At 37.8% G+C, this 10564-nt stretch overlaps 1 protein-coding gene across 1 annotated transcript; it reads left to right on the top strand.

Annotated features, from left to right (window-relative positions):
• The first annotated feature begins 6313 nt into the window (after positions 1-6313).
• Positions 6314-8076, top strand: LOC113114407 (microfibril-associated glycoprotein 4-like). The gene is made up of 5 exons (XM_026281341.1): positions 6314-6371; positions 6451-6657; positions 7049-7145; positions 7302-7469; positions 7635-8076. The coding sequence occupies exons 1-5, from the start codon at positions 6354-6356 to the stop codon at positions 7883-7885; spliced, it is 741 nt and encodes a 246-aa protein (XP_026137126.1). The 5' UTR covers positions 6314-6353; the 3' UTR covers positions 7886-8076.
• Positions 8077-10564: the final 2488 nt, after the last annotated feature.

The following is a 10564-nucleotide window of genomic DNA, read 5'->3' on the forward strand; positions in this document are numbered from 1 at the left end:
AAACTGTATATATTTGCTTAGCGGTTTTGGAAAATGACTAAGTTCCACTTTATGTCGTCTTTTTTTTTTTTTTTAAGCTGTACATGTGAAAGTGCAGTTTGATGACAACATCGCATGTTGTTTACTTGATCTGCTTACGCGCTGATAGCTAAGTTTACAACACAGAGATATTTGAAGCAGTTTTACTCACCGCCTGCGGTTTCAACACACGATCGTGACCCTTTTTTGTTGGGACTGCATTATCCTTAAGAAATAAACGATGTGCAAATCTGCCGTCAAACTGGGCCTTGTTTGTAAAACAACCATCTTCGAAATGCAGGTAACAAACAAAAACACTTGCACAACTCCGTTGATGCTCTGTAAAAATAAACTCCATCCACTGGTCCATTAATGCTGTTTCTCTTTTGGTAATCTGTGCAGGGTTGTCTTGCCCTGGCAACCAAAAACACACTTCTTTTGTGACATTTGGCGCCGCTCTCGCTCTGATCAGTGAAGTCTGTTGTGTTCTCAGTGCTCTGCTATACGGGAGCGCGCGCTCTTCCGGCAGAAGTGCCTCAGGACCCATATAAGGAAATTCCGCTCCATCTAACGTCACACAGAGCCATACTCGGAAAAAACTTTCCGAAACTTGTGACAAACCGGAAGAGGTTTTTTTGGAACAAAAATACTCCTTCAAACGTACAACTTAATTTTTGTAACTTTGTCCATGTTTAGCATGGGAATCCAACTCTTTAACAGTGTAAAAAACTCAGTATGCATGAAATAGCATTTCACCCCCCCTTTAATGGTACAGGATCTAATAAACATGTTGTTGGTTTAGATACAGTGATAAGTTTATTTAGCTCTTCCTGTCCTATGGTTGTAAAGCACTGCAGTTTATCTTTGGGTGCGATGGAAGTGTTAGACGCTGTAGAATCTACATTCGCTATTGTATTTCTAATGTTATCTATTTTGTCAGTAAATAAATTCATAAAGTCATTACTATTAAACATTGATGGAATATTTGAATCAGGTGGCGTCTGGTAATTTGTTAATTTAGCCACTATCCTAAATAAAAACCTTGGATTGTTTTGGTTATTTTCTATGAGTTTGTGTATATGCTCTGTGCTAGCAGGTTTTAGAGCCTGTCTATAGCTGGACATACTGCTTTTCCATGCAATTCTAAAAACTTCCAAGTTAGTTTTTCTCCATTTGCATTCAATAGTACGAGTATCTTTCTTGAGAGAGTGAGTATTACTGTTATACCAGGGCACAGTACGTTTTTCTCTAACCTTTTTCAATTTGATAGGGGCAACAGCTTCTAATGTATTAGAGAAAAAATGCCCATGTTGCCAGTCATTTCATCTAGTTCATGACTATTTTGAAGTACACCTTGACTTTGAAGTGGAGATCTCGAAGACCGGAGGGGGAGAAGGCCTGGCTCGCGTCCTCCACTGTGGATGCACCCGGGGTCTGTAGTGTCCCGGCACCAGGGTGAAAGACATCTGGGAAGATCGTGTCCTGAGTGCACCGGGCCTGTGCAAAGAAACACACAGAGTAGACGTGGTGGGACTGTTAGCAGCACGCTGTATACTTACCCCTGACTTGTGAGCGTCAACCCGGGATGACTCCAGCGCGGCTCTCCACTCTCTCAGCTGGGCCTGCCTCACCTCCAGGTCTCGAATCTGCTTCTCCACCCCCTCCAGCTCGAGCTGCACCGAATGCAGCTCAAACGTGTCCTCACCTGTAATTAAAGGAGGGGTGATGTCTCTAAGTCACAACACCTTGCTACTGGGGTTCCTCAAGGCTCAGAACTTGGACCACTTCTCTTCTCCATCTACATGACGTCATTGAGATCTGTCATTCAGAAACATGGCTTTTCTTATCACTGCTACGCTGATGGCACCCAACTCTACTTCTCATTCCAACTAGATGACCCAATAGTAGCTGCTCGCATTTCTGCCTGAGTGACATTTCTAGCTGGATGAATGACCATTACCTTCAGCTTAACCTTACAAAGACTGAACTCCTGGTGATTCCAGCTAACCCATTGCTTCATTACAACTTCTCTATACAGCTGGGTTCGTCAACCATAAATCCTTCCAGGACAGCCAGAAACCTAGGAGTTGTGATGGATCATCAGTTAAGCTTCACAGACCACATTGCTACAACGACCCGTCCTGCAGATTTGCCTTATACAACATTATGAAGATTAGACCCTTCCTGTCAGAGCAAGCCACCCAACTTCTTGTCCAATCTCTTGTACTCTCCAGACTGGACTGTTGTAATACCCATGTATGAGGCTTTCCTGCATGTACTGTCAAGCCTCTGCAATTGATCCAGAATGCAGCAGCGAGGGTTGTCTTCAATGAGCCAAAAAAGCTCATGTTACTCCTCTCCTCATCAGGTTACACTGGCTACCAGCAGCCGCATGCATCAAATTCAAGGTACTGAATTCAAGGTCACTCTCATGGACCTTTTCCTGGACTGTGCCCAGCTGGTGGAATAACCTCCCAATCTCAATTTGTACAGCTGAGTCTTTACTCATTTTCAAGAAACATCTAAAGACTCATCTTTTTTCACCAGCCCTTAACTAACTAATACTAGTGCTTTTCCTTCTTTTCATATGCGTTCTGTTCTAGACTAACTGAGACTTGTTAGAGCACTTGTATACTGTTGTTGTTCTATTGTTGACCTGACTGCTTCTATTGTTCTCATTTGTAAGTTGCTTTGGATAAAAGCGTCTGCTAAATGATTAAATGTAATGTAAAGGTCAACATTCATCCGCCATTAAAGGTGCCATAAGCAGAAATTGAGGTAAAAATATCCATAACATGACATACACGCATCAAAAGAATGAGAAGAAATAAGGGCGATGATGTCAAGTTATAGTGCTGCAGAGATATCAACCTTAATTAGCATTAGCATTACTAGCCCCGGCCCGACAGGTGTTGTAATACCAGTTTCGGCCGTGGGAGGCAGTATGCGGGCAACATAACCACCAGCCAACCTACAATACACGAATAACTCGCAGGGCCTGTGGGCGTGTACTTGAACCTGATGTCAATCATGTGGAAAGTACAGCCCACTACTTTCAGTTCAGAGATGAGAGCGGAAGGATAGCTGAAGCCCTTGGCAAGAGACCAACACCCGCTACAGGGAAACAACCACGCTCGGAATCACAAATCAAATCCGATAAGAATACCAGAGTAAACATCGGCACTGCTTTTAATCGCTGGAGACAACTGATGGACCTGAAAGAAATGAGGTTAGACTCCGAACTTGCAAGTTAGATGCTGTTAGTATTTCGCTAGAAGTTTGTTTTATATGTTTGTGTATTTGTTTTCGGGAAGTTATAACATAGAAATGTATCGAAGGCTGTTCGATAAACGTGCTAATGTTAGCGATGGCTAACCGTAGCTGCGTTTGATAATTAGCTAGCTATAACTTAATGTTACCCATTTTATTATATAGGGCTGTGCATGTCTTTACTCATGTACATCTCATCAGTAATGACGCTCCTGTAATTAGGATCATATCTCCAGTACGTGTGTTCAGATCAGGATTGCCAGGTTTTCACAACAAATCCTGCCCAGTTGCTTCTCAAAACTAGCCCAATCTCGCTTCCAGAAGGTTCCCCGATAAAACATTGCTTCCCGGGGTTAAAATATAGGTTTTTTAGCAGGGTTGCCTTGGTATAATTCGCATTTTAGGGGCTAAATATCACGTTATTTGTATTGGGGTCGCTGTGACCAGCGGACATGAAAAACAACCACCACAGACTTGGCAACACTGGTTGGCATTTACTACACAGAGCCGTAATTCACTGACAATCTACACAACATCGATGTTAAAATCGCAGGCGATTCTTTGTCGATTTTGAAAGCGATTTTGTGTTAGTTGTCGGTAGACTAAGGCTCTGTGCAGTAACTGCCGCTCCACCTGAACCAGTGTTGCCAAGTCTGCGGTTGTTTTTCATGTCCGCGGTTTGAAGCAATACCAATAACGTGATATTTAGCCCCTAAAATGCTAATTTTACCAGGGAAACCCTTCCCCAAAATTTATATTTTTACCCCGGGAAGCAAGTTTTATCGGGGAAACGCGATTGGGCTAGTTTTGGACTAGTTTTAAGAAGCAACTGGGCAGGATTTGTTGTGAAAACCTGGAAACCCTGATCTGAATGCACGTGCTGGAGATATACTTCTAATTACAGGAGCGTCTTTACTGATGAGAGGTGCATGGAAATGGCATTCGATTTTTTGCACAGCCCTATGTATCATAACTAACCTGCTCTGTCTAGTCTGTTGGTCTCCGTGTCCTCTTTGCTTCGTGGTTTTTCTGTGCTTGAAAAAATTGACGTGTGGCTTGAAAGCGTGTGAAAAGAGTCAATTGCGTGTGTCTCACGGTGAATGCTTGAGAGTTGGCACATTAGTTCTCAAGCAGAATAAAGGACAGGTTGATTATTGCTGTTTAGCGTTTGTATCAATCTATGATGTGTCCCTGTTTGCCTACAGGACATAAAAAAATTAATTAAAAGTTATACGTGGACCAAGGTGTCTGAGATTGTTCATTTTAAGTAAAGGATCCTAATATTTCGTCCAAACAATATTTAATGAGGTTAAAACAATATTTAACTCCTTGTGGTTAGTCTGCACGAGATCAACAAGCTTGTTTGCTTTGCGGCCGCTTTAAATACAAAATAAGCATTCGATCTACGTTAGAGCGTCTGAGCGCTCACAAATCTTTCTGCAGCGTCGTGAGCAGAGTGGCAAGAGCGAATTTTGATGCTCTAGACGCCGGCGGTGTGAACACACAGTTAGGCTTCGGCTATGGCTGTAGTGTTGTTGTGAAAGTAGGGGCGGAGCATAGAGACTATGCCGTTTCTCGTTTGTTACTCTAGAGTAGACCAATTCACTTTATTGAATCATACTGCCCCCATCTGGTATGGAATGTGGAGTATGACTTGATTTTTTTTGCCAAACATTACAGATGGCACCTTTAAAGCAAGTAACAGTGAGTAAAGCAATGGTAATGTGTGTGAATAGAGTATTAGCAATGCAAGCACGGTTAGCAGCAACCACGCTGCTGATGCTAATGAGATCAAAAATAAAACTCAATTCTAAAACAAATTCTGAATGAATTTTTTTGGTTTGATTGATTCAATAAATAATATATTAAAACATGGATTTGCTGCCACCTACGAGCGATTCTAATGCCATCTTTATCTATCCATGACAGTCCTAAACCAGGACAAATGCATATTCAGCATAATATTAATTAGCATTATTGACCCAAATTACTACATTTCACAAAACGTAACATCTACCATCGTTTTAGATAGAATAGAAAAGGTTTCAATACGTATAAGTATTTCAGTCAAATTTAATGTATGCAATATTTCAAATCTTTAACTCATGGGGAGAAATCAGCCCATTGCAACAGTAGCCCAATCCCATGAAAAAAATCTCGGGTTGAGATGAAAGATTTAATGAGAGATGAAATTTGCCACTCAATAGATCCTGAGCTAATACTCACAATTATCTTATTTTGTAAGATGTGGTTCCTTTACAAAGAAATTCTGAAACTGAAAGTGAATGGTGAGCACTCATTCAAAAGAGATTAAAATACTTGGCATATTGATAGGGTCTCCCTGATGCACAAAAATTATATGCAATATTAGAACGTATGCAGGAGCAGGCAGGACTGGACACAAAATTTGCAATAAATGCAATAAATGGCGACTGTAATAGCAAAAGCTGAATCCTGGACATTTTCGGCGATTTAGAAATCCCAGTTTTTGCTGTTTTTTAAGTCCAAAAAGAGGATGTATGGTCACCCTATTTAGTCATCAACATCATGTTAAAGATGTTTGATTATTTGCATGTCAACCAAGGCATCAGGACCTGGTCATATCAATCCCCTTAAACTAAGAAAATAGTTTTCTTTACTCTTTTTCTTAAGCTGTCTGTTGCAATCAGTTGCATACAATCACTTTGGCTGAATGTCACTTCACTTTTTTTTATCAACACTTTCAGATGAAATGAATACATTTTTTAATTCCTCTTAAGATGATAAAGCAGGTTGCTCTAAAAAAATATGAAATGAACAGAATGGTATCCTTTTATGGCATCAAACCTCTAACTGTCCTATCAAGATTTTAAGTTTTTTTTTTTTAATGTCAGATGAAGAGGAGGATCCTGACAATCAGAAACATATTTAAAAACACATTCGTCGGTTGAACACACAAGATTCTGTCCACATACGGTGAGTTTATTCTGGTCATTTTGAAAATGACAGAATGCATTTATTTATTTATTTATTTATTTCAGTTTATTTCAGGTGCGTCTGATCCTCTGAGCTGGACGTCTGAAGCGATGATCACTAACATGATTGTGAGTTTCTGTGAGAATGTGAGTGTGATTTTGTCAGACGTCGATCATCAGACTCAGATCTTGAGTTTGTGTCTCTTAGGTGTTGCTGTGTTTGTCTGCGCTGTTTCCCGTCTTGATGTGCGCTGAAGAGGTCAAATCAGATTGCTTTCTATCCAGAGACTGCTCTGATGTGTATTCAAGTGGGAAAAATGTCAGTGGTGTGTACACCATCACCTCATTAAATGGACCGGTGCAGGTCTACTGTGAGATGGTCTCTGGTGGAGTAAATGACAGAGGACACTGGACGGTACGCATTTCACTTTGAGCTGATGTTTTATTCTTCTTTCTTTTTATTCTGATCTTTTTTCTAATCTTCAGAAATTGTATTAGCAGGTGCAACTTTTTAATCTAAAACATAATGTTATTTAATAATAATATTTTCTATTCTAAGGAAGTTTTTTTTTTCTCAGATTTCTTGTCATGATTGATATCATTTACATGGTGTGGTACAATTGCATGATAACACATTGCATATTTTATAGTAACATATATTATTATTAAATATTATACAAATTGTAACTCAGTGCTTTCATTTGTGCTCTTCTTCTATCTGGGTATTACATGTTAAATGTAAAAGTTAAATAGATGAATGATGTGAAATGATCATTGTGTGTGAAAGTAATTTCTGAATGTTTCAGGTGTTTCTCAGGCGAATGGACGGCGAGGTGAATTTCTTTAGACCATGGGAGAGTTATAAGAAGGGTTTCGGTAATAAAGAAGGCGAATACTGGCTGGGTGAGTGATTTTTATGATGTTTTGGGCTACAAAAAAAAAAAAAAAAAAAAAAGAGCACATTGAAAACTTGTACATTTAATCAAGACTGCAGAATAAATAGAGATTTATATTTGTTCACTGATTTACTAAAAAAGTAACCTTTCATGTTTTCGACAGGTTTGGAGTTTCTTCATGAGCTGACCAACAGATATCAGTATAAACTCAGAATAGATTTGGAGGATTTTGAAGGGAAGAAAGCTTATTCTTTGTACGACTCTTTCTCTGTGGGCTCTGAGGCTACTGGATACAAACTGCAAGTGAGCGGCTTCGTAGACGGAGGAGCAGGTGAAACAAACTACAGATGATTCATTTTGATAATGAATTAGGAATAGAATGAGTTAGACCATGCATAAACTAATGATTCTTTTTTTTTTTTAAGTTTAAAAAAAAAAAGTAACTTTTTGATGTCGGAATTAAAGTGCTTTTAATAAAAGTTTCTCCTTCCTGCAGGTCAGACTTTTAGTTATCATAATGGAATGAAGTTCTCCACCTTTGACAAAGATAATTCAGGATATAGCTGTGCTAAAAAGTACATTCAAGGAGGGTTTTGGTACAAAGCTTGTGATTATTCAAACCCTACTGGTCTGTATTGGTGGGGGAAAGATGATAATAATTTGATGAGTGGACCCTTCTGGTACTACTGGAAGGGCAGCTATAAATCTCTGAAGGGCGTCACCATGAAGATCAGACGTGTGATGTAGAGCAGGTCTTACAAACGCTTCACTGCAGCTTGTGCACATCCACAACTTCATGCATTCATATGGATCCTTTTTAAAATATGCACAAGAATTAAATCCATTGTCCATAAATAAAAATGTGTTAAAATTGGGTTAATTACTTTTCAGCATGCTTTGTCTGCTTTGATTTTAAGCAATAAAAGTTTATGCAAAGCAATGTGCTGTTTTTGTGTGTGTGTTTTAAGTATTAATCAACCAAGGAGGGCAATGCTCATGTAAGCTTCCTATATGATTTAAAGTAGTTTATTCAGGGTTTCTTGGAAATTTTCAAATTCAAATTTAAGGACCAATTAATGGAAACACAATATGTCAATGTGTTCTCTACACATGCATTTGCGCTCAGAATTATTCATACCATTGGTAAATATAATCAAAGAAGGCTGTGAAATCAAGTCTGCATTGTTTTTCAATTTGATATTTCATTAAAAAAAAAATATAAAGTCAAAAAGTCTAACCTTTAATTGAAGTAAAAATTAAAAATTAAAAAAATTAAAAATGGGGGAAAATCACATTGGGAAATAAATAGTTTTCCACAATGGCCACAATTATTGGTACACTTAGAATTTCATATGATTCAAATATCTAAAGAATATTCCCATTCATATTGGCTTTTTTCTTTATCACACTAGGAGACTAGGAACATGAAATTGTCCAGCCTTGTCTTCCTGTTTCACAGGATTACAAAGATGAGACACACAAAGGCCAAATTCCCTTAATCATTGATCACAAGAAGTAAAATCAAAGAATATATTTCTGATGTGCAGCAAATGATTGTTCAGCATCATACATTTTGAAAGTGGATGTAAGAAAAGAGCTAAAGCATTAAAAATCTCAATTTTCACCATCAGTGCAATAATTAAAGAGTTTCCAGTCAACTAAAGATGTTACAAATCTGCGTGGAAGAGCACGTGTGTCTATATTGTCCCAATGAATGCTTAGGAAGAGAGTTTGAGTGGCCCAAGACTCTCAGAGGATCACAGCTGGAGAATCGCAGAGACTTTCCCCTGATTATATATAATAATGAAATAAGTAGAGAAATAGACAAATAATAGAGAATGCTAGTGTTAAATACTCTTTTTTATTTTTTAAATAAAACAATTAGTTAAATAGAAAAAGAATAGAGAGGGAGAATATTACAGGAGCAAGTAAAAAACAACAACAACAAGCAGATAAAATAAAAATTAGCATAGAGAGTGCAAGAGATGTGTTTTCCGCTGTTTCATGAAAATTCATTAGAATGCAAAATTTTTTCAAAAGCATTTAAATTAAATGTAATTTATGCAATATTTTAGACCTTTAACCCACTTGGGAAAATCAATCCATGGCAACGGTTTAAAAGTAACGGAACGACTCCCTGATGTGCCAAAATTATATACAATATTAGAATGTTTAAAGGAGTGGACACGAAAATTGCAGGAGCGAAACACATGTTGCTTGAGCAGGCGACAATGGTCAGAAACTCAGTTGTCCCAAACCTATATTAAATTAATTCTTGTGCTGAACACGAAAGAAGATATTTTGAAGAATCTTTGTAAACAGATGCTGGTCCACATTAACTTTGATAGTAAGAAAAAAATACTATGGATGTCATTGTGGACCAGCAACTGTTTGGTTTTCTACCTTCTTAAAAAATAGTGTTATGTTTAGCAAAAGAAGGAAACTCATTCAGGTTTAAGAGTGGGTACATGAAGGTATTTTTGGGTGAATTATTCCTTTACTGTTAATAAAACACCAAACACACAGAGAAAAATCACTCTTGACTGACAAACTTGAATACAGTTGCTTTAATAGGAATCAATTCAATTTGCTCCTGCTAAATACACCTATTGTACATGGAAATAAAACACTTTATTTTATTTGTATAATATCTGTATTTTTATCTGTATCTTTGTTCTCATTTATTAATAACAAAGATAAAATAATGACAAATATTTGTATCTTCATCCATGCACTTTGGCCTAAATATCCGCCATACTTTTTCATATTTTGTTACCTTAAAATTAGTGCTGGGCAACGATTAAATATTTTAATCGTGATTAATCACATTATTTTCACGATTAATCGCAACATGCGCAAAATTCAATAATGAAATCAAAAGTAGTGTATTGTCTAATTTTATTCTTTCAAAGTTCTGCTGTTTGAACAAATAACATTTGGTTTGTTAAAACATTAAACAAATAAAGTGCTTTTTTACAGCAGTTAAAAGTTAGTAGCAGTTAACATTTCTTGATAATCTTAACTTAATAACATTAATGTAATCAAATTAAATATACACACAAAAAAAAAAAAATTCAGTTTTGTTCACTTAACCTGAACAATTCATGTTGAATTAATGCCATTTTGGCTATTTTTCATTTCAACATGATTGTGTCATGCTAAACTCACTCAGTTGGTTTAACAAAGTTTTCATTTTGAAAGAACATGTTTCAATCAAGTACCTCAAACTAAGTTTTACACTTCCCATCATGCTTCAGCAGGGGTTCAGATAAAAAACCGGCAGCTGGCAGCAGGAAGTGGCTGCCATTGACAGCCGGAAGGCAGTAACTGGCAGCTGGATGGTAGGCGGGACCTGCCATTCGGTGGGAGCCAATCAGTATCGACCAACGTGAGCACAACCAATCAGATATAACTGCACCCAAATGC

Source organism: Carassius auratus, chromosome 14, assembly GCF_003368295.1.
Source record: "Carassius auratus strain Wakin chromosome 14, ASM336829v1, whole genome shotgun sequence".
In the NCBI taxonomy this organism is placed as follows: domain Eukaryota; kingdom Metazoa; phylum Chordata; class Actinopteri; order Cypriniformes; family Cyprinidae; genus Carassius; species Carassius auratus.

Excerpts from the sequence above, each read along its gene's own strand:
- LOC113114407 (XM_026281341.1), top strand. Across the intron at positions 6,658-7,048 it reads ATGACAGAGGACACTGGACG|GTGTTTCTCAGGCGAATGGA; the intron begins GTACGCATTTCA and ends TGAATGTTTCAG. Across the intron at positions 7,146-7,301 it reads AGAAGGCGAATACTGGCTGG|GTTTGGAGTTTCTTCATGAG; the intron begins GTGAGTGATTTT and ends TGTTTTCGACAG.